Genomic DNA, 24620 nt, shown 5'->3' with positions numbered 1-24620 from the left:
TGCCTGGGAAGATGGTGGAAGATGACAAGTATTGGGGCCCTGCCTCCCATGTGGGAAACCCAGATGGAGTCCCTGGTTGGACCAATCCCAGCTGCTTTGGACATTTGGAGAGTGAACCAGTGACTGGATGATCTCTCTCTCTCTGTCTCTGTCTCTTCCTCTCTAACTGCCTTCAAAATAAATCTTTAAAAGAACCTAAACCTCTACAGTGGTATAATCAGGAAAAATATATCATAGATAAAAATAACTATAATACATGGTAGAAAAATGTTATTTTCTAAGAGGTGGTGAGATGACTTCCTGTTAGGGTTCAAAAATATCTTCCTAATGGTTAAGGAAATGTTTTTCCTTTATTAACTGGCTAAAAAAAAAAAGTGATCCAAAACAATAATTTCTTTGATGTCTAAGATATTAGATCAAATTTTTAGATCTAAAGATATGCCCCTCTTTTCACTTTACTGTGATGGACTCTCATGGGCTATTGGATTAAAGTACTGCTCAGGGGTTTTGCTGCTACTTGCTGCACATTCTATATTTAAAGTAGAAAAGGAAAGATTCTTCTGGTGCCTTAAGGTATGAATTTTATGCATTCCCTAGTTTTTAGAAGTCACCCTAACTGATGAGTCTGTCACATGCTGCTACAAGTTCATTCTCAATTGCCATTAGGAAATTGGCTGTAGAAAGCTTTTTACAAAAGATAACAATAATGTCATTGAAAGAATAATTCAAACAAGATTTTAAGTTTTTTTTCTTAAATTGGTGAGCATTGTTGAACTGCTTAGCATTTAATTGTATTTAAGGTAATAGTTTTTTTTTTTTTTTTAAATATACAGTAGTAGATCGATTCTTTCCACATCAAGGAAGAAGCTGTCAATTATTTGAATGAATATGGATTTTTTCTGCTGGTCACTGAGAACTTTTTCTGTTTTCATTTAGACTTGGATTATCACTTGCATTTATCTTCAACTGCTCCTATTTAATCCTCTTGTCAAAACGAAAGGGATCTGCGGGAATCTTGTGACTGATAATGTAAAAGACATCACAAAATTGGTAAGTAAGGAGTGCTTTACCTAAGCCATGATTCTTTTCTTTTACTTCTTTATCACAGGTTTAGGTTTCTTCATGCCCCAAATTAGTATTATTCTAAGATGAAGAAAGGAACTGTCAAGTTCCTCTCCAGGACTTGCAGAGAGCAGACAGGGAAACAGTTCTTCTTCAGGGCATGGAGAAAATGTTTGAAACATCAGCCTGCTGTATACCACCACAGTGCTTTTGTTCCTTTGCTGGTCTTTTCCCCTCATTTGCAGGCCGAGATGGAGCCTGGTAAGGTCACTGTGTGCAGACGGGTACTCCATTGTTCCGCAGTCTCTGGTTGGGTTCCCCAGCTTGTCCTGTGTCCCCTCCATGGGCCTGCCTTCTCTTCTCTAGCAAGCCCACCAGAGGAGATCTGAGAAGGCTGTTCTCCCCTGCCCGTCAGCAGCAAGTGCAAGGGTGTATGCTCCCTCAATGAACATGGTTGGGGGAGCAATTTGTTAGCCAAATGTTGAGCAGACTCATCTCCCACTTTTCTACATTGGCCCTCTTCCCTCAGCAAAGGGCATTTTACAGTGCTGCCCCTTAATCACTGCCACTCGTGCACTGCTTTTCCCAATGCTTCTCCTGAGGCAAACCACACAGATGGCATCAGAGGATGTTACTTCAAAAGGTTGGTAAAAAAAAAAATAGAATTAAAAGACATTTTTTTAGTGCAGGAAAAACTGAAATCCATGCATGCAAAGATTCTTGAAAAGTTTGAAAAAATGTTTATTATGGAAAAATGATATATGGATTTAAAAAATTTTTATATCAAAATAAATTTACCTTTTAATTCCATTTTCCATGAACTTTTTGAAGCAGCTTCATACAATATTTGCAATGCATTTTCCAAACTCTCCTGATTGAGGGGACATTTTGTGTGCTCATTTGGACTACCCAATGTGATTTCAGGATGAATAAATTTTGAGAAGAATTCTTGTAATTTTATAGCTCAAAATAGCCACTTAGGTGGCTTTGCTTATTTCAGTATTGAGTAGAGAATGGAGCTGTTGCAAGGATGCGGAAGTACTGAGAGTTATAATATGGAGAAAAGAAAGGAAAGCCTGCTTATTAAGATGATAGTGTATGGAACAGACATTTCTCAGAGGAAGACACGCAAATGGCCAACAGTGAAAAAATTGCTTAACACCATTAATCACCAGGGAAATGCAAGTCAAAATCACTGTGAGATTTTTACCTCACTGCAACTAGATTGTTATTATCAAAAGGACAAGCGATTATGAGAGCTAGTTCTCAGAAAAGAGAAACCTTACACATGGTTGGTCAGTTACTACTACAGCCATTATGAAAAAGAGTATAGGGATTCCTCATAAAATTTAAAATAGAATTACTACATGATCCAGTGATCCCACTGCTGGCAATACTGGATATATACCCAAGGGAAATGAGACCAGTCTGTCCAAGAGACATCTGTATTCCCGTGTTAATTGCAGCACTATTCAAAATAGTCAAGAAGTGGAAACAACCAGACTGTCCATCTACTGATGAATGGATAAAGAGAATGTGGCATAAATATGCACAATGGAGTACTATTCAACCATAAAACAGGATGGACTCTTAACATTTACAGTAACATGCATGGAACTGGAGGTTATGTCGAGTGAAGTAAACCAAGCATAGAAAGACAAGTACTGAATAATCTCAATCAAATGTGAAATCTAAACTAGTTGATTTCATAGAAGTTAAGAGTATAGTGGTAGTTATCAGAGGCTGGGGAGAGTAGGCAGGCAATGGGGAGGGTTGGGGAAAGGTTATTTAATGGCTAATAAGTTATGATTAGATAGGAGTAAGAAGTCCTGGTGTCTTATTACATAGTAGGGTGACTATAGCTAATGATAATGTACTATCTAGTTCTCTTTAAAAAACTAGAAAAAAGGATTTTGAATGTTTTTAACATAAAGAAATGTTAAATGTTTGAGGAAATAGGTATGTTTACTTGATTGGACATTACATAATACATATATGTATTGAAAAATCACACGGTACCCTATAAATATGTACAATTTTTACATGTTGGGTATGAACTCTAACGTTTCTATACATGAAGAAACAAGTATATGGAGAGGCTGCTATGTTCTCTGCCTTTATTTTACACTTCCTGGGTTTATTATGGCTTCATAGCAGAGCTTCAAAACAGAAATTCAATGTTATAGAAGTTTCTAGCTTACAGTCAATGCAGAATTAAACCCGCACACATAAGCATGCACACACACATATCACGCTTTATGCAGATTCCTTGGAAGCACACCCAAAGAATGTAGGCTTCAAAGCAGCCTTGATGCCACAGCACAAGATGTATCAACCTGGCTTTTTGGGGGGACTGGTGAGGAAAGCTATGCAACATTTGCCTACTGTACACACAGCTAGGAGTTGTATATAGTAATGGGGGTGAGGGAGAAGTCTTCTTTTATATATATATTTATTCTATTCACTTGAAAGGCAGAGTTAAGGGGTACGATGTGTGTGTGGGGAGACAGAAAGAGAAGTTCTCCATCCACTGCTTCACTCCTCAGTTGGCTGCAATGGCCAGGGATGGGCCAGGGCAAAGTCAGGAGCCAGGAGCCTCCTGCGGGTCTCCCACATGGGTGCAGGGGCCCAAGCACTTGGGCCATCCTCTGCTGCTCTCCCAAGTGCACGAGTAGGGAGCTGGATCAGAAGCAGTGCAACTGAGACTAGAACGTGTGCCCACATGAGATGCTGGCATCACAGGCAATGGCTCTACCTGCCATGCCACACTGCCATCCCTAGGAGAAGTCTTTTTTAAAAACATAGATCCTTTTTCTCAAGTGGCTTGTCACTTTATGACCCAAGAAACAATACTAAAAAGGTAATATGTGTTTATATTCTAAATTTTCTATGTATCAGTAGAAGGAGTTCATTGGACATTTGTTGGATGCATGAAGAAATGATGTGTTCCACTTTGGTGAGCATCACATCGCCTGTGTTCTTCACTGAACTTGCAGGTGCCAGGACTTTATTCCAAGAAACTGGTTTGATAAGTCAGTGCCTCAGTGTCCCTATCAGTGTAATATACAGGTCAGTAGTACCTAACCTTACAGAATGATTGGGAGGATTAAACAAGATGATAGCACAGTACTTGAAAAGATAGTAAATACCTTCTAAATCTTAGCTACTCATAGTGGTGATGTTTGCAGGCTCATAAAATACTGGAGCTTTAAGGGAAATTAAAAACAATCTCAACAAAACATTTTATCTATAAGGAAACTGTGACCCAGGAGGAGTGCCACTCAATTCCTGGTCCCATTAACCAGTGTTATGTCATTTAGGGCAGTGGTTTTCAAACGGCTTCTAGAGCCCACAGCCGCTTCACTTTATTTCAATATCCAGATTTGTTTCCAGATATGATGTGACTTGAAAACATATTGAGCTCATGAATATATCTTGAGGAACAGGCATTTGCCATAGGGTCTCAGATGTCATTTAAGAGACCATTTCCCATGTTGGGTACCCAACTTTGGTCCCTGAATCCAGCTTCCTGCTAATACAGATCTTGGCAGGCAGCAGTGATGGCACAGGTGGTTGGGTACTCATTGCAAAATAAGAAATCCAAAGTGAGTTCCTGATTCCCAGCTCCTACCTGGCCTAGTTTAGGCCATTGTAGACATTTGGGGAGTGAAACAGCGATGGGAGCTGTTCGGTCTCTGTCTCTCTCTTTGATTCCCAAAAAAGAAAACATTTAATTTTAAAAGGCAAAGAGAAAAAAATGCTTAAAAGCCATTGCTTTAAACCAGAGCTCTTAGAATATCATTTGAGCACCATCTGATGACAATCTTTGAGGATACTTATTCAAGGTACAAATGTAAGGGCGCCACTGCACAAATACTGTATTTCAACTTATGCAGTGGGGGTGTAGGGACCTTAATGTTTCTCACCAGCATCCCACGTGATGCTAATGTGTACAGAAGTACCAGACTGCTTGGCCATAATGTTAATAGTGTTATTTCTTCTATACTTAAGAAGAAACTAAGTATTCCAGTAATCAAACAGCAGCAAGGCTGACTGTTGAGTTTCATAGGTACAGATAATCACAGCCTTTCTATAAAGAAGAGTAGGAATGAGCATCTTGATGAAAATGCAGAAAATTGGACAGCTTGAATACTAGCTCCACTGTTACCTGGCAGTGTGATCTTGGAAAAAAATCACTGAAATTTTCTGTGGTTCCATATCCTAATCTTTAAAAGAAAAACATAGACATGACCAAAGCTTCTTAACTTGGATTCACATATTCCAAATGCTCACACTGGAACTCAGAATTGTGTCTGTACTGTATGTGTCTTTTGTCCATTTCTGGTGAGAGAGTATATAAGAAGTTTTCATCCCTTCCTGGAGAACTCAGTGACCCCAAAGAAGATAAGGACTAGGCAGAGGATTTTCGGAAGGCTTTTTCAGCTTATTTTATTCCATATTGTACCTTCTCTAGGCTGTACCTCTTGGTGTTAACTCAGTAATGCCTAGAGTAAAGGAGGTTCTATAGAGTGAGAGAAATGTGTTTTGTAAACGTAATCTTGGTGCATTTTATTTGAGGGAAAGAAAGTGAGCTGCCAGTACACTTTTGACTTTGCTTATAATAATTTCTTTAATCAAAATGCAAAATTCCCTTGCATTCTCTATCACTTTTGCCTTTGCATTAGGTGGCAACTTGCAACTTGCACTCTGCCCCAAAACCTTAACGTCGTTTGCTTGGGGTGATTCTCGTGTCACAGAACCACATGATTTATGGCTTCACGGTGTGTGTGTGTGTGTGTGTGTGTGTGTGTGTGTGTTTTTAATTTCTTCTTGGACACTTTGTACTGCTCCTACGGTCCCCATGGTTTTTATTTGAAATTCTTCTGGTATGTTTACTCTGCACAATCGTTCATCTATTTACAGAACATTTTGCTTTGTTTCTAAAAAATGTTGCAAGACTTGTTTTAAATGGCAAATTCCAACCTACCTAAAGAAAAGTGTCAAGTATCTGGGAAGAAGATGAATCAAACTTTAAACACTTGTATCTATGGGATATGTCACTTGCAGCTTTTGATAGTTGTAAGTATATATGTAAGTGGAAGACAAATATTGAACTCGGGCAAATTAGCTTCCCCAATGGGTTCTCCCTACTCTTTTCATCATCTGTGATGATATTTTCCGTCCATTTGAGGGAATTTAATTAAATGTAACTTTGTTGCACTTTAAAATGTACTTTAAATATCTTTTGCGGGGGCCGGTGCTGTGGCACAGCTGGTTAATGCCCTGGCCTGAAGCACCGGCATCTCATATGGGTGCCAGTTCTAGTCCCGGCTGCTCTACTTCCAATCCAGCTCTCTGCTATGGCCTGGGATAGCAGCAGAAGATGGCCCAAGTCCTTGGGCCCCTGCACCCACATGGGAGACCTGGAAGAAGCTCCTGGCTCCTGGCTTCGGATCAGCACAGCTCCGGCCATTGCGGCCACCTAGGGAGTGAACCAGCAGATGGAAGACCTCTCTCTCTCTCTCTCTCTCTCTCTCTACCTCTCTCTGTAACTCTTTCAAATAAATAAAATAAATCTTTAAAAATAAATAAATAAATATCTTTTGAATAATGATTTATCTCAGAATGTTTTAGGGCAGGTTGCTATTCCATCTCCATCTTACTAAGATGAGATTACTCTGCCATTTCAAGGTCATACACTAATCAGTAGGATAGAATTAGAACAAAGGAATCCATAATTTTCCTAGTTTGTAGTAGACATTTATTGTAAATTTGTTGTATTAACACATGACTCGTGGTAATTTACGTCAGAGGAGGTTACAAATATATCCTCAGGTAGGTTTTCACACTTTGGACAATTTTTGCTAATTCTGATTTTTATTCTTCTTTACGTAGAATCCCAACTGCAGTAAAGTGAAATATTGGAGTCTCTGAATCTCTCCATTCCTAGATGAATCCTAAGGTTTTCTTCAAATGACCTGTGTATATCTTCTCTTTAAATGCAGGGGACTTGCATCATTTTCTTTGACCTTTGAAGAACAACAGTTTGATAGTTGATTATATTGATTATTGCAAAGTGATGTTTTTGTTAGTTTTTAATGCATGGAATTTTTAACTGCTCCTGCAGTCCTAGAAAATTATTTTTTTCTTTCAAACTTGATTCAGGACTCAGCATTTAAAGACAAGACAGAAATGTATTACAGTGAACTTTTATAAAAGTTATCTAGGTGTCTTGCTATATTACTAAGTATATCATTCTTACCAGAAGAAAAAAATTATTCTTCCTTTATGGGCTAAACCACTTGATTTGTCTCCTGCTTTTTAGCTCCTTAAAGCAGTAGCTGTGATATGACAATCCAAGCATCATACAATGCACTTTGCATGGATTGTATCTTTTAATTTTCTCAATCCGATGAGGTAATTGTTTTCACCCCCAGTTTACTGCTTGGGAAACTAAGTTAGTGATGTTTATTAACCTGACCATCTTTACCTGGGAAGTAGAAAGCTGAGTAGAGGTTTGAACTCATAACTACCTGTCTTTGGAGCACAAGAATGCAGTCCATAATTTATAATGCTTTCTTGATACTTGGAGATGATGGTTTCTACTGCACCTTACAAATTCTCATTGTAATGTATTGAATTTGATTTCCTGAGAAGCAGTCACTTTATCCTACTATGATTAGGAGGCTACTATATTTGTAGAAGTTCAGTTTTAGTGTTACTTAATTGGAATTGTCACCATAAGATTTATGTATGTGTCTTAATCCATTTTCTGGTGCTAATAACATAATACTGCAGATTGTGTAAGTTATAAAGAAAAGTTTATTTCTGGTTCATTGTTCTGGTCCAAGATTGAGGAAGCACATCTGGCGCTGGCCTTCTCACTGGCATCATGTGGTGGAATACAGAAAGTACAGGAGAAATCTGGCCCAAACTGGCCTTTTTAGCAAACCAACTCTCTAGATAACCCTTTAACCCATTTGGCCATTCATCCATTTATTTACATAAATGGATTAACCTATTCATGAGGACAGAGCCCTAATTACCTAGTAAAGATCCCAGCTGGTCCCACCTCTTAATATCTTAAAATGACGGTTAAATTTCGGCATGAATTTCAGAAGGGACAAACCATATCAAACCATAACACTTTGAAATAGACAAATAAAAAGTTTTTAATCTCTTCTGTTTGAAAGAAAACAAAGGTTTCTTTATACCTTTATTTAGGTGTTCTTCACTGAGAAAAGATGACCTAGAAAAGTTTCCTGAAGTTATCATCTTATTTCTTTAATCACAAATTGAGTTATTTTTTTAAAAGGGAGAAGAAAAAAACCACCCAAGACCTTTGAAAACTAAAGGTAATTGACCTAATTAGGTAGAATTTTTAGCCAGCATTAATGAGAGATAATTTATCAAGAGGAACAAAAAAGCCAAAAGCTTTTTTCCTGTGTTACTGCTGAAGGCTGAACAATCAACAGTAACCTACTGTACATGATTGATTGTTGGGGTATTTCAAAAGTTCTTGGAAAAAGTTGAATGATAAGTTTATTTTGTACAAAAATTTTGAAGTCCATGCATGGTTTTTTAAAAAATTTATTTAGTTATTTGAAAGTTAGAATTAGAGAGAGTAGGGTGAAAAAGAGAGAGAGAGAGAGAGTTATCTTTTATCTGTTAGCTCACTCCCCAGTTGGCCACAGTGGCCAGGGCTGGGCCAGGCCAAAGCAGGAGTCAGGAGTTCCTCTGGATCTCCCATATGGGTGCAGGAGCCAAAACACTTGCATCATCCTCCACTGCTTTCCCAGGCATATTAGCAGGGAGCTGGATCAGAAGTGGAGTAGCCAGGTCTTGAACCGGCACTAATATGGGATGGCATCACAGGCAGCAACTTTACCCACTACACCACAATGTTTTTTTTTATACCCAGCATTTTTTTTTTTATAATACACATTTTCCATAAACTTCTTGATCACCTTTTATATGGTATGTAGACAAGTTTGGAACATTTTTTCCTCTACAACCATGATTCTTAAACTTGACTAGATCTGATGAGAATGGAAACTATGGACTCTTTCCATGGAAAGGTTCAAATAATGCACAACATTTTATATTGGCTGTCAGAAGATTCATGAGTCAGTACTGTATTTTGATGGCTCCCCTGGAGTTGGGAGATAACTGAGAATATTAAGGGTCTTGCTGCAAATATCAAGTCATTGTTTATTTCATGAAACAGGAACTTCAGTGATATTCGCACCATGAGTTCCAAAGATTTTAGATCAGTGTTCCAGAGAGGGAGTTAAGTGTTCTGACTTTGAGTTCTTTTCCTCCTGAGTCCAAGTACCTGCAGGATATGGTGTGCAGCCAGTGCCAGTCTGGTTTGCAGAGACTTTTTCTTGGCTGAGTTTCCAGTGTTTCCGAATGTTGTTGTCTTATGCATTTTGTTCTTGTATCACTGAATGTGGCCAATCCTGAGAACATCCAAAGAAGATAGCAAACAGAGCCCATCTGGTAAAGTTAGCTCATAATCAAATAACTTGTTTTTGTACTTTTTTAAATTTTACAACCTTCTGCACTGCAAATCAAAGCTCACTGGAATGATTTATTTAGTCTTTGGTACAATTTCCTGTGAATTAGATTCCATTTTTTTCTACCCTGAACTTAGTTTAGTAGAATAGATTTGATTTTAAAATATGCAGTCTTAGTTACTTACCCATTTAACTCTTCTATCAGGATACCTCACTGAAATCTAGACCAGGTTCTTGACTTGCTAGTTTCCAGTGTCTGTGTGAATAGTTAACACATATGCATCACCTTTCTAATGCTCTTCTAATCATCGCCCTGTCTCTTTTTTCTTTGCTCCAATCTATCCTTCTAGAATAATTTTCCTAACCTTGCCATCACATTTTTTTCCTGCTTAAACACAATCAGTGTTGCCCTACTGCTTATATGAGAAAGTCCAACCAGACTGAGTTTTAGGTAATTATCTAGTTCACTGTCTTTATTTTGCATACAAGGAGTAGATGTTTCACAGAACTGATATGATGAATTTAAAGCAAAAGTAATTTCCTGTAGGGTTCTGGTGGGAGAAGTGTCCCTTACCCCATACCATGACTTCCCCTTGGATCTCCTTTGCTTTACTTTGACTTTTCTGACATGTTTCTTGCCTCTTATCTGTTCTTCTTAAAACACAATGAACTTTCTTATTTATTTGCCTTTGTGTGTGACCATTCTCCATTTAGAATGTCCCACTCTCTTGAATTTAATAGTAATAGAAATTCATGGCCATTCAACACCACAGCTGAGCATTTAGTATTTTACATGTGTTATTTCATCTCTCTAATCCTCTAGTTAGATTATATTTCCCATCTTATACATGTGGAAATTGAAGCTAAAGTAGTTGAAGTAACTTGCCCAAGTCCTCTGAGTTAGCAGAGGACTAACAGTCTGTCTCCAGAAACTATGCTGTTGGCCCCTACCTGAAACTTAATTACTAAAGAACATCTTCCAAGAATCAAGCCCAAGGTTCCTCTACTCTATAAAACTTTCTGCAATGATCAATATACATCAGAGAATGAAATCTACCTCAAGGTTATTTGTGCTTTCTGAATAGTATTCAACATACTATAAGCACTTAGGAAGATAATACAATAATTCACATAGTGACCATAAATACCTATAACTTGACTTCCCAGGTTCTCTTCCAAGTGTATTTGGAAAGGAACCAATTAAAACAAAGCAAGAAAGAAAGGAGAACTTCGGTGTAGATGAGCCTGAGATTGCATCCTACTCCTACCAGTTATTCCTGATGCCTGTACCCGTGCAGGCACTAGTTAGCTTCTAGCCTCCTTGTGCTCATTTGTAAAATAGGACTAGGAAGATATACCTCATGGGGTTTCAGTAGAGACTATACATTAAAATGTGTTATAAGTTGTAAAGCATTTTTCAAAAAGAGTATTATTTCTCAGCCCCACCAGAAATTAAATATCTGTAAATCAGTTTAATGCAACAATACAACCCTTAAGTGGCACTGTGTAGGAATTTCAGTGTTATTGTCAAAGGTCTTCTTGTACATTTCTTTGATTTTTTTAAACGAACTTTTTGTCTATAAATTGCTTATAAAATGGAATTAGATATCATACCCCTTACATAATCCTGCTTTTTAGATATATACGCCTGTATTTTATAAATATCAATTCAAGGGGCTGGCTCTTTAGCGTAGAAGGCTAAGCCTCTGCCTGCAGTTCTGGCATCCCATGTGGCCACCAGTTTGAGTTCCGGCTGCTCCACTTCAGATCCAGCTCCCTGCTAATGTGCCTGGGAAACCAGCAGAACATGGCTCAAGTCCTCGGACTTTTGCACCCACATGGGAGACCTGGAAGAAGCTCCTGGTTCCAGGCTACAGAGTGGACCAGCAGATGGAACATTTCTCTCTCTCACCCTCTCTCTCCTCTCTCTGTATTTCTGCCTTTCAAATAAATAAAATAAATCTTTAAATAAGTAAATATTAATTCAATTGATCCTGATTTGCATTTTTAAATGATGGTACTTCAAAATGTTCATGGGAAAATGGAATGAAAAGATGTTTATTTGGGTACAGAAATGTCTGAAATCAATGCATATGAGGGATTCTCAAAAAGTTCATGGAAAATGTATATTATGAAAAAACAAGTCATGGATTTCCAAATTTCATAGTATCCTTATAAACTTTTCATCACTGCAGAAAGTTTTATAGCATGAGGAGGTGATGGTGCAGACTCATAAGTGGGAAATACCCCAGATGTGTATCCAGGGGGACTTAACACATGGTGGCCTTTAGTCAAGTCAGATTACTTGGCCTCTTTGAGCCTCTATTTCTTTTTAACCTGTTCAGTAGAATGCATCAGCAGCATCTAAGGACTGGATGTTATAAAGCAACTTAAGCCTTAGTGAGCATAGTGCTGGACATATAGTAAATATTTGGTTAAGAGTTACACACTGATACTGTTTTATGATCAAGTAAACTGAATAAGGGACAGCCAGACTAGATGCCCCAACTCAAGGCTGAGAAGAGCCTGAGGTAGTACCACTGAAGGAATGATGGCAGTGAGCACAGTGGGACCCATGCCTACCGTGGCTCCCCGTTGACTACTTGTGCCTTTGCCCATATTCTAATCAGGTTGTTCTCAGATTCTGAGAGCTATTGGCAAGACCAAGAAAAAGTACTTGGCTTATATTTTGGGAGACTTCTGGGAGAGGAGCTGGTCTAGCAAACATGCCATGATCTCAGCTTCCAATTGGGAAAATAAAGTTTTTAAAGACAGAGAAAGGGGAAAATATTCTCCAAAGCAAGGTAGACCCATTGGAAATGGAATGGTGCTAAACCACTTTTTTTTTTTTTGCATTGTAAATCGTTGGCTATATTATTCAACTGAAAACTTTTACAGTGCTATAAGAGAAGGGTAGGGATAGAGAGATAAGAGAACCTGGAACTCTGTAACTTACCAGGGTTTTATGCTCCCAAAGTCATTTGCTTATATAGCTCTCAATAAAGAACATGGATTGAATATTTTCAAGGCATTTACACGTTCACTTATCTCAACTTATCAATGACTGATTGCTTGATGTAGGAACTTGAATTTCCATTTTACAACTGAAGGAAACAGTGGAACAAAAAGAGTATAGATTTGTTCCAAATTCCTTGGTTCCAAATCTGTTGCTTATTCACACATACCACGACTAATGTAAATATGTTAGACATTTTTTAAAGCCTGTAAAATAAGATTGACAAATCTAGGTAGATGCTAGATAAGCATCTCAGATGTTCAGTCCAAGGTAAGTGGATTAAGTTATGGTGCTGAACCAATCTTTCTAAAATATCTAAGTGATAAAGCACCTGCATCTTATAAATGATATTGTGCTTTACAAATTTGTTGGGCATCCACATAGATCAGCAATTCTCAAACTTGAGAGGACTTGACAAGTAAGACTCAGTGTATCTGGTATGGCCTGAGAATTCACATTTCTGCCAGATTCCATATTGTTTCTGACATGTAATTTTGAGGTATACCCTTTGAAAATCACTGACAAGAAAAGCATACTTTACTCCTAATCCTGTGGAGGAGCAGGTTAGAAAATAGTCTTGGTGAGCCGGAGGGCCGGCGCCGCGGCTCACTAGGCTAATCCTCCGCCTTGTGGCGCCGGCACACCGGGTTCTAGTCCCGGTCAGGGCGCCGGATTCTGTCCCGGTTGCTCCTCTTCCAGGCCAGCTCTCTGCTGTGGCCCGGGAGTGCAGTGGAGGATGGCCCAAGTGCTTGGGCCCTGCACCCCATGGGAGACCAGGAAAAAGCACCTGGCTCCTGGCTCCTGCCATCGGATCAGCGCGGTGCACCGGCTGCAGTGCGCCGGCTGCGGTGGCCATTGGAGGGTGAACCAACGGCAAAGGAAGACCTTCCTCTCTGTCTCTCTCTCTCTCACTGTCCACTCTGCCTGTAAAAAAAAAAAAAAAAGAAAAGAAAAGAAAATAGTCTTGGAGAGGAATTCTAGGACCAGAGATAGAAACTGAGATTCATATTTTGTTTCAAAATTTAGTGGGTTACATCTAGCTACTCATTTATGAATTTGGAGTCTGGAATATTTGTATCATCATTTAGTTTTATTACAAAGGGAAATTGAGGATGGAATATATCTCTATCCAGTGCTAACAAGAAAATCTAACAAGTTTGTATCTGTTTTTCTCCACACAACTAAAAATAATATGATTAACTGATGAGTATCATTTTTCTTAAGGAATTTTTTTCTTTTTTTCTCTACTTTTGTAGGTGGCAAATCTTCCAAAAGACTATATGATAACCCTCAACTATGTCCCCGGGATGGACATTTTGGTATGTAAATGATACATTTCTGATTTTCATTTTAGTAGCTGACGTAAGAGATGGGATCATTGGTACTGAGATAGGAAATAACCTGCCTTTCAGGAGCTTGCTAATTGTCACTATTTGAAGAAGATATCTTTGGAGTTTAGCTTGCATCACTTTCTTTCTGTAAGTACTCGCTAAACGTTTCAGCAAATGCACCTTACAACTGTGCTCTTGAAGTACATAAGATCATCTTCCTTGAAACAAGTCAGATCTCTCTTTTTCCTTGAGAATCCTCCCTGAAAATACTCGAGAGTAAGATTTAGTAAATTTCTTTCTTATATATTTAATTTGAGAACACAAAATACTTAATAGACTCTTTGAATGTTACAATAAAACTATGTGATTGCAATTATAAATACTACTCTCTTACCGAAACCAAAACTTTTTAACTGCTTTTCTCATTATATAATATCTGAATTCATACATTAAGAAATATTTCAGACATAGAATAAGATATTGCTGTATATCCCAGAACTGTCAGGTTGTCTAATATTTGCTTCAAACAGATGTTTTTACTAATGAAACCTTATAAATATTAAGTAAAGCCTCTTTAGCGCCTCTTTTGTCTTTATTAGTCCCCACTTTGTTTCTTAGTGGTAACAATGAATTTGAAGTGGGATTTTCCATGTCAGTGCATGTTTTCAGGGCTTGTGATGAGGAGAACTCTAATATTTTAGGAGACCCTATGGAGCTATGTAGAGCACAACAGTGCACAGTAGCCCTGTGTACTCTTTATGCTTTTACTACAGGGTGTGCACTCATAATTAAGATAGCTCGCGTGCTTAGAAACTTTATGTCGGGTGAAGCATTTAGCCAGCTATTAAGATGTATGCATCCGGCACCTCAGTGCCTGGGTTTGAGCCCCTGCTGTGCTCCAGATTCCAGCTTCCTGCTAATGCGGACCTTGGGAGGCAGCAGTGATGGCTCCAGTCACTGGGTTCTTGTCCCCCACAGGGGAGCCCCAGATTGAGTTCCCGCTCCTGGTTTCTCCTTGAACCCATCCCTAGCTGTTGTGGGTATATGGAAAGTGAATCAAAAGATGGTAGCTCTGTGTGTCTGTCTCTCTGCCTTTAAAATAAATACCTAAATAAACATTATGTTGATCAACATTTATGTTGATGTATAACACTTACAACTTTCTTATATTTTTCATCCTTTCGACATGTTGTTCTATGTATATTTACTTACACCACTGAATCCTTTTCCTGGAGTAAATTGAAAACCATCTGTGCTATTCTGTTCCTTGCAATTCTAACCTATCCATAATTTACCAAATACTTATTACACATTTCCTCTACGTATGGTACCTTGTACTAGATTTTGAGCAACTTTTATGGCTCAATAAGTAAAAAATGAATATCAATCTAACCACAGTCCTGTGTTTTTGTGTTTAAGATGCCTTTCAAAGACTACAAAGTTGTAATTTCAAGAAAATGTCAATGTTTCTTTGCATTACTTAGCATTTCAGCATGAACTACCCTCAGTTCTTAGAACTCCTTAGAACATGTATCTTCATGTTGAACCAGTTTTCAACAAGCCTAGGTCAATGCTCATCCTATTGAGCTAGGGGGAGTTCTCTGGGAATAGAAATATAAAATTATAGCAGCCTGAAGGTTAATTAATCCAATCATTTGATCACTCAGCCAGCAATTATTTGGCTAGGAAAACCTATGGAGCCAGCACTTTGCTGGGCTGTTAAGAAAAAAAATATGCATCAATTAGGAAAGAGCCTTCTGTTCAAAAAGTTTAATACTAAATGGGGGGATATTATCTGGCCTTTGGGTGACACTTTAGAAAAACCCTGTGACAAAGGTAGCATTCCTAACAGCATTCCTGTTTTACAAATGACACACTAAGGTTTACAATGCTAGACGTACTTTGCCCAAGGTTATACAACTGAAAAGCGAGAGTGTTCAAAAGAAACTCCCGGGTTATCTGACTCTTAACCCTGGGTTTACAGTGTGGAGAGCTAACTGGTGAGGGAAAGTGTTGGAAGGGAAGTGCTAGGTCATAAAGACCCACCCCTACTCCTGACTGCAGAACCTTTAGGATGCTGATTGCCAAACTTACTGGAAGAAATCCTGCTGCTCTTTGAAAAGTAAGTGTTACCCTGAAAATCACTAACTGGATCATTTGTGCTTGTATAATCACAGATTGTGCTTGATCATAGAGTTCAGTATTGGCTGGTGATAACCAAAGCCAGACTTGGACAAATAAAGCCAGTGAATTGCCACATATTTTGTGCTTGTTTCTGTAATTGAAAAAAATCGGCTATTACTTGGTCTTGGCACGCTATCCTGGAACTAGTGCGGAGGCACCGTTTGTGGCCACCAGGGTTGGCAAGGAAAACAAGCCAGAGCATGGAACTTTGGGCAGAAATTGGGGTCTTACCTTCATTTTAAAATGTTAGTTCCTGCCAAGAGCAGAGAGGCCTGATTGTGTGCTGGGGTCAGAGCTCCAGATGCCTTATCTTTTGTCTTTAAACAATAGAGGGTGGAGGGTGAATGGGTGCCAGAAAGATTCCCTGGGGCCAAAGCAATACAGTTCTGCCTGAGGCACTGGGCAGAAGTGAGTTCTAGAACAGAATACGGTTTATTTTTTTGCCTGTATTTTAGAAATCAACTACACACTGCTGAAAAGGGGTGTCTACCTTTCTAAGGGCCTTCTTACAAAATTACCTAGCAGATTCTCAGTCACAAATAGCAGGGTATGATCCACCAGTTAGCATTTAAATCCAACGATAATCACCAATCCTATTTTAAACTCTTTACAACTATAATATCATCAGATGTTAGGAGTCTTAAAAAATACCTAAACATTACTGCTCCTTTCCATCCCTAGTCACGTTATTGTAGAAAGAACAAGCAGAGTTGCTGAATTTGTGCTATAAACTTGAAGTTGCTTATTGGAGTAAAAACTTATTTGTTGCCTTTTACTTGAAGTAAATTCTATACTCATCAATTTTCTTTTAAGTTTTTATTTGGTGATAACTTCAAATTTACAGAAAAGTTGCAGCAATATGCAAAGAACACGCATATATATCCTCTAATCCAGATTCTTATATTTTTAATATGTGGCCTAATCATTTGCTTTATCAGTCGCTTTCTTTTGTTACATGCATAGGTGTTTAGTTAATTTTCTGAGCTTCTTGAGTAACTTATATACATCATGACCATTTACTTCTAAATACTTCAGTGTGTACTTCCTAAGTAAAGGATAATTCTTTAATCTTGCCTAACCATAGTATATTGGCAGTTTCAATAAATTCAACAATAATTTAAAACTTTAATCTGTTGACCATATTTCAGTTTTGTACATTTTGTAAGGATTTATTTATTTATTTGAAAGGCACACTAATGAGAGAGAGAGAGAGAGAGATCTTCCACCTACTGTGTTACTCCTCTTCTGGCTTCAACAACACCAACCCCACAATTTTCATTTTGATATCACCTGAATAATGACCCCCTAAAGATATCCTGTCCTGTGAATATTTATTTTACATGACGAAAGGGATTTTGCAGGTGTAACCAAGAATTTTGAGGTGGGAAGATTATGCTGGATCCATTATCCAGGTGGGCCCAGTCAAATCTACTTGAATCCTTATAAAAGAGAGACAGGATATCAAAGCCAGAGTGGAGATTTGAAAATGTTACATGTGGGATTTAAAGATGGAGGGGCCCACAAACCATAGATCACAGGCTGCCGGCAAAGAAGATTCTCCTTTGGAGCCTTCAGAAGAAATATATCCCCAATGAACACATTGACTTATTAGTAAGACCTATTTTGGACTTCTGACTTCAATAATTATAAAATAATAAATTTGTATTGTTTTGAGCCACCAACTTTGTGGCCATTTGCTATAGAAGCAATAGGAAACTAATACACCAGGTCTCAATAGTTTCCCTAAGACTTTCTCCACCTTTCTTTGTCTTATCGCAGTGAAATTATTCCACCTGACAATCAATATAAAAATTATAGGAGTCTGCTGTGCATTTTACACCTGCAACACGCTCCAGTTCAGACACTGCATTTTCATCAGAAATACGTATTCCACATTTAGATGTTCATGGAATTTACCATGGAAAATGTATATTCAGATATCTATATTTAGGTATGTATCCAGAAATACTTAAAAGTCAGGTCAGAGGTTATCTGCTTAGCCACACTAGACACATCTGAAAGATAAGTAGCTATAGGTCCATAATGACTTCCGATGTTAACCAGCGCAGGTTCAACAGCCTCCTTCCCTTCACAGATAGAGAACCTGAAGCCCTGAACAGATTAGATGACTTGCCTAACAATCGCAAAGTGAACTGACAGAACTGAGACGAAAACTTGGGCCTCCAGTTCTTTACCACCCCATGTTCTTTTACCGCTATTGTGGATGTGCCCAGGAGCCATTCATGGGCCTTCCCTGGGAAACCACGTGCATTTGCAATGCCTGAGTTGAATACCAACCAAATCATACTGAGGTTTCTTCATCACTTCAATTCAAACAAAAAAGTGCAAAGTTAGATGACCAAAGTGAACTCTGAGGACCACGGTTAGTTGTTATGAAAAGGACTAAAATAAATCATACAAGTACAGTTCATCCAAAAAGAAGATGTTGAAAATGCTTACCCAGGCAATGTGAACACACAGTAGTTTGCAAGGTGCTGTTATAGGGATGTTTTAAATTTGCTCACTGAATGTTTGGGAGTGGCAGGAGAGTGTCACCTGTGTAGCCATAAGTTAAACACCAAGAGGATAACAAGGAAAGTCCAACAATGTCTGTTGGCTTTACTGTTTCATTGTCAGGATTACTCAGAGAAATTCTTTTTCATTTGGATGACTCTAGCTGCATTGAAATGAAACAGAGTCATTCATTTCCATTCCTAAGGGATTTCTTAATTGAGCCCCCAACAACCACTATCTGTGGTCCAGATGTAAGATCCCATGAGTCATAGTGAATCCAGCAGAAAAAAAGGCTGGTCACACATGCCTTGACTATCCTTGCTGATAAAAAAACCAGATGAGTGACTGAGACTCTTGGTTCCTCATGTTTCTGTTTAACCTTGTTGTGCAACCTTCACCTAGGACTTGGTTTTCCCACTTAGGAAATTGTGGGACCACACGGTCTTCAGTATTCTTTCTGTATCTAAGATCCTATGATTCTAATGACATGACACAGTTCTATGTTATGTTGATGGCTTAGCCTCAAAGGAGATGCTGAAAGCACCAGACAATAGAAATGTTTTGTGCATTGGGCATTTGCATCTCTGGTTCTTGCAAACATATTTGATATAGAAAACAAAACAAAGTGTTTAGTTGAATAAGAAGGCTGGGTGAATACTTGTGAATATTCCTCAGAGCTTTCCTAGTTTACCAAGCAGGGCTTTTCTCCATTGGAATCTCTGATATTTCACCTCAGTTCCTGTGAAGAGAACTCTCACCAGAGAGAAGCCAACTCTTGACCCAATGAGAAATTGCATAGATATTCTCTGTAAGAATAGCTACCAAATAAAAAAGTAGCCTAAAGTACATTCATGATGAGATGCTATAGTATGTTTTGCTGACTTTCAGCTTCTAATTTTATAAAAAATATTTTTTTTTAGTTTAATTCATTTATTTGAAATGCAGAGTGACAAACAAAGAAGGGGAGAGAGAAAGATCTTCCATTGCTGGTTTACTCCCCAGATGCCCACAACAGCTGGGGCTGGGCCAGGCTGAAGCCAGTAACCATGAATTCTACCTGGGTTCCCTATGTCGGTTGTGGGAACCTAAGCTATCACATGCTGCTCCCCAGGGTGTGCATTGGCAAGAAGCTGGACTGGAGGCAGAGATGAGACTATATCCCAGGCACTTCCGTATGGAAGTAAGTGTTGCAGGTGGCAGCTTAACTTGCTGCACCACCATGTCCACCCCTAATTCCATAAATCTTACAGTGACTGCCTTTAGGGACCCTCTGTATCTGATACTGATGCAGGATGATGTGTCAACTTCTTTCAACTAAAAATCCATGCTAAACTTCTCTTAACTAAAAATTTACTGAATGAGGCGGGGAATGGAGAGGAGGAAACATGGCAGATTAGCAAGTCCCCAGGGTGTTTTTAAAGCACCCTGTTTATTTCAGGAAGAGTCTCACATTTACCAGCTCTGAGACTACAGAAGTGCTGTATTGGACATCTTATAGAATTTATATATCATCTTTAAAAACATGTGTTTGGTTTTAGAATTTACATGGGAATTTTCACTGTTGATCTTTGGAAGCAGTCACAGTTTAGTTGTGTTTAGAAAACTTTTCATTCTATTTATTGTTCATTTTATCTTTTATTTAGTGAAATAGTGGAGTTGGTACTCATGGTAATTTAAAAGCCCTAAATCATCAGTGGGAGTGGCATGACAATAGGCTAAGGATATTGGCTCAATATCATTGAATTAGTTAGGATAATGTGTGTTAAATATATAGGAATAAAAAGCATATGTCATTTCAGTAGTCCTGGGTAGAGTTGGGTTCTATCTAACCCAGAAGCTAACTAATTAGCTAATTCAGAAAATGTGAGACGGGAACTACCAATAAAGCAGCTAGAAACATATGGAGTATGGAGTCAAAGAAAAATCTAGACAAACTTTCCATTCAAAGTTCGGTCTCTATTTTTTCTTCTGGAAACTATGGGCACATGGGTGAATACAACATCAAATTGCATGCACTTCAGGAATCTGAAAACTATTCTTTTTGTCAGCTCTTTGACATCCTGTGTGACTGTCAACTCTCCCCCTTCACATCTTCCAGTGAAAAAGAGAACACTGCATCTTAAGTTCTAATGAATGTTATGAATATTCATTTAAATTTATTTAAGTTTAAAATGGTCTCTGAAAGATAAGAAACCCTGATAATGCTATTTATTAGGGCAAAGAACAAAGTACATTTGTGAAATTGACAGTCTTTTATCATCTGTTTCATAATCATAATCTTAGAAGAATTGAAAAACAGAGAGAGACTGCCTGTTATCTCATAAACAAATTACTTAGTTCATTGTGTTTTGTTCTCTTTGGAAATCAGTGACAATGTTTAATTTCTTATTTTTTTAATATTTATTTTATTTAAAGGCAGAGTAACAGTGAGGGAGAGAAAGAGATCTTCCATCTGGTGGTTCACCCTCCAAATGGCCACAACGGCTAGGGCTGGACCAGGCTTAAGCCAGGTGTCAGTAACTCCATGCTGGTCTCCCATATGAGTGGCAGAGGCCCAAGCACTTGGACCACCTTCTGCTGCCTTCCCAGGAGCATTAGCATGGAGATGGATCAGAAGCAGAGCAGTTGCAACTAGAACTATGCTCCTATGTGAGATGCTGGTTTCCCGGACAACAGCTTAACCTGTTATGTCACGACCCCAGCCCTAATATTTCATTTTAAAAACTATATATGAAAGTGCTTGATATTCTAGTCAAGTCAAGGCTGGTCAAAACAGGCTGACATTTAATATTATTTGCTTGCTACTGTTTTATCTTTAATAAATCTAGGAATCATAAAAAGCTAATAAATACAGTTAAGTAAATTAGAAGATACAAATAAATAGTTTTTCAACAGTGTAGTTGAAAAGTTCTTATCAACTCTCTACAAATTGTTCATGTCTTGAAAAGGACACATTAGGGTAAAATTAGGTTTGGGGGTTTCCATAAGGCAGCTATAAGAAATTATAGAATTGGGGTTGAAAATTGGACTGGAAAAAGTTCATTGTTCAAAATGGTGATCTAGATATGTGAAAATATGGGGAGAATGGGTTATAGCTAAATAGGAACTAGAATAAAACATGTAAACAAAGTTCAGTTGAAAATAGAGATAAACAGAATTTCCAGTTTAAAAATTAACAATAGGGGCCAGCACTGTGGCACACTGGGTTCAGCCCTGCCTGCAGTGCTGGCATCCCATATGCACACCGGTTCAAGACTGGGATGCTAGACTTCCAATCCACCTCCCTGTGAATGCACCTGGCAAAGCAGCAGAAGATGGCCAAAGTCCTTGGGCCCCTATTCCTAAGTGAGAGGCCCAGAGGAAGCTTCTGGCTCCTGGCTTCAGACTGGCCCAACTCCAGCCATTTGAGGAATGAACCAGTGGATGGAAGACTTCTCTCTCTCTGCCTCTGCCTCTCCTTCTCTATATTTCCACCTTTCACATAAATAAATAAATAAATCTTTAATTAAAATTAAAATAAAAAATAAATATTTTCTACTTTAACCATGAAAGAGAAGAAAAGGAAGGAACCCATTCATTTAAGGCAACAACCACAAAAATGAAGTGCCTTAATTCACAACAAGGAAATTTGATTTTGCTCTTATCAGAAGATCCCAGAGAAGGATGTATAACAATATTCAGAAAGTGCTGGAAAGAGTTTGAAAAGATTAATACTAGAATGGTATTTGTCACAGAAAAATCTGTACACTTACAACTGAAAGAACTAGTTGGTGAAGGCTATTCTAACACATAGCTACTCTTCTAAGAGAACTTACAGTATGTGCTGTGTTCCATAGCCTAACAGTCTTTGCTGATAGGCCTGGCTATCTAAAAAGAATTTTCACTGCCTAAATAGAAACTTGCAGAACAGTCCCTTATCTAAGGAAAGATGGACAGCTTTGAAAGAGACCTACTAATGACGCAAGTATGAACTTACATGTGCTTGAGATAAGTATTCACTTAACAAAACAAAGAATCCATTCTGAACACACTTTGTAAATACATAGTCTTTAGAACTTGATCATGATGTGTTGAGAAGGCCACTTGAACTAATTCCCATTTGGGGATTTGTTTATCTAGTTTATCCAAAAGTAGAACCAACAATCCTAAAAGTTTTGAATGACATTTAATGCTTCCAGTAATTGGGGTTTGCATACTTGTACATAAACCAGTTTCTTTTCTCACCGTATTAACTAAAACTGTTCTGTCAAATTAATATAGAAAACAATTAATATAGAATGGCTCTCTTGTATAATTTAGAATAAAAAGTAATTCATTTTCCCCACAGAGATTTTGTTGGTAAATAGTTTGTTGATGGCTTGATTCATTTTCCATAGCGTCAGTTACTCTGAGTTCAATATTTTTATTATAATAGAAATGCCATTGTTATTTATATAGAAGAAATTACATAATTATTACTGTTACATTTGAATCTTAAAATGAAAAATGTTTTGGTGGAAATGTGCTTCATCTTGATGTAATATACCTACACAATATCCTTGATTTTTCCTCTTGGCATCAAAGCTTAATTATTTACTTTTGGTTCAAAGAGTATGCTAATCCTCAATATGAAAATTTTTTTTCTTATTCATTAATCTTTTTTATATACTTGTGCATCCACTCATCACCACAGGGAACAAGACTTTTAAAAAATGCTGCCCTCAGGAAACTTAGTTTCTGATTATCTACGTTATCTAGTTACAACTACCCTTTATAGAAGATTTCATAATTCCCATTTCATAGACAAGCAAAGTGAGGTTCAGAGAATTTTTGTGGCATGCCTTGAGTCTTAGCCAGAATTGCACTCAGGTGTTCCTGATTCCAGAGCTTGAGCTTCTAATAGGCAAGACAAGCTTCATGGGCTGGGCTCCTTGCTTGCTTTAATGCTGTCCTCGCACAATCTTTAAATTCTTAATAGGTTTTGAACAATGAATACATTTTCGTTTTACTCTTGGTCCCATAAATAATGTAGTTTGTTCTGCCACTAGGCAGAAGGACTTCTCCCTTAGACCAATTTCCACCAGGGTTGTTTTGTATATACCTGCAAGAGTTCATCTGTTTAGAAGTCTTGGAATCTATCAAGCACCTTAGAAATGTAGCTATTATCAATCAATTGTTTTATATTCCACTCTTTCAAAAAACTGAAGGCTGGATTCTCCCCATAGTAATTTTTTACAATTCTCTCTGCATCTAAAGCTGTTTTGAGAAACAATGTATAAACAATAAATATTCATTAATAGCATTAACTTCCATTAATATCTGTACTTTATCAGGGATAAAAATTGATTCTGTCTTGGCTTAATTTTATTCCATAGAATAGAATATCATCAATATTTTTCTCTGGTCTTTATGCATTTGTAAATTTTGAAACAGGGTATTAGACCTGAATTAAAAAAAAAAAAAAAAAAAACAACACAAGAATTTACCTGTTCTGCTTTAAGAAAACCCATTGTCCGGCAGTCAATAATTGAAACATTGATGGTTTTGAAGAGTATTCTAAGTTTACTGCACTTACTAAAACAGAGGCTTTGTTTCCTTTCTTTCCATTTCCTGCAGCCAAGTCATTGTTGGATACATGAGATGGTGATACAGTTGTCAGTCAGCTTGACTAATCTTCTGGATAAGTTTTCAAATATTTCTGAAGGCTTGAGTAATTATTCTATCATAGACAAACTTGGGAAAATAGTGGATGACCTTGTGGAGTGTGTGGAAGAAAACTCACCTAAGGTAACTGATGTTCACTGGGACTGTTTATTACTCCTCTCTGAAACCTATGCCAATTAGTGGGTGGGGGGGAGCGTGGAGCATTTCAATTTGTGTTGTTTAGAATTCAGGAACCTTGAACTTGAAACTCTTTCTTAAAAGTTTTATTTATTTAATGGAAATGTAAAGCGGCAGAGAGAGAGAAATCTTCCATCTACTGGTTCATTACCCAAATGCCTAAAACAGCCAGAG

At 37.9% G+C, this 24620-nt stretch overlaps 1 protein-coding gene across 1 annotated transcript in view; it reads left to right on the top strand.

Moving 5' to 3' along the window:
* Window positions 1-936: 936 nt before the first annotated feature.
* Window positions 937-24620, top strand: part of KITLG (KIT ligand) — a gene marked incomplete at its 5' end in the record, with an annotated part of 37567 nt that continues 13883 nt past the window's right edge. Inside the window, 3 exon segments of the mRNA NM_001082223.1 lie at window positions 937-1050; window positions 13854-13916; window positions 24222-24392. Coding sequence (NP_001075692.1) covers window positions 937-1050; window positions 13854-13916; window positions 24222-24392 — 348 coding nt within the window.

Source organism: Oryctolagus cuniculus, chromosome 11 (assembly GCF_051225735.1).
Source record: "Oryctolagus cuniculus isolate XC-2025 breed Fujian yellow rabbit chromosome 11, ASM5122573v1, whole genome shotgun sequence".
In the NCBI taxonomy this organism is placed as follows: domain Eukaryota; kingdom Metazoa; phylum Chordata; class Mammalia; order Lagomorpha; family Leporidae; genus Oryctolagus; species Oryctolagus cuniculus.
The sequence above is the reverse complement of the archived record's forward strand: the minus strand, read 5'-3'. Positions and strand labels throughout refer to the sequence as shown.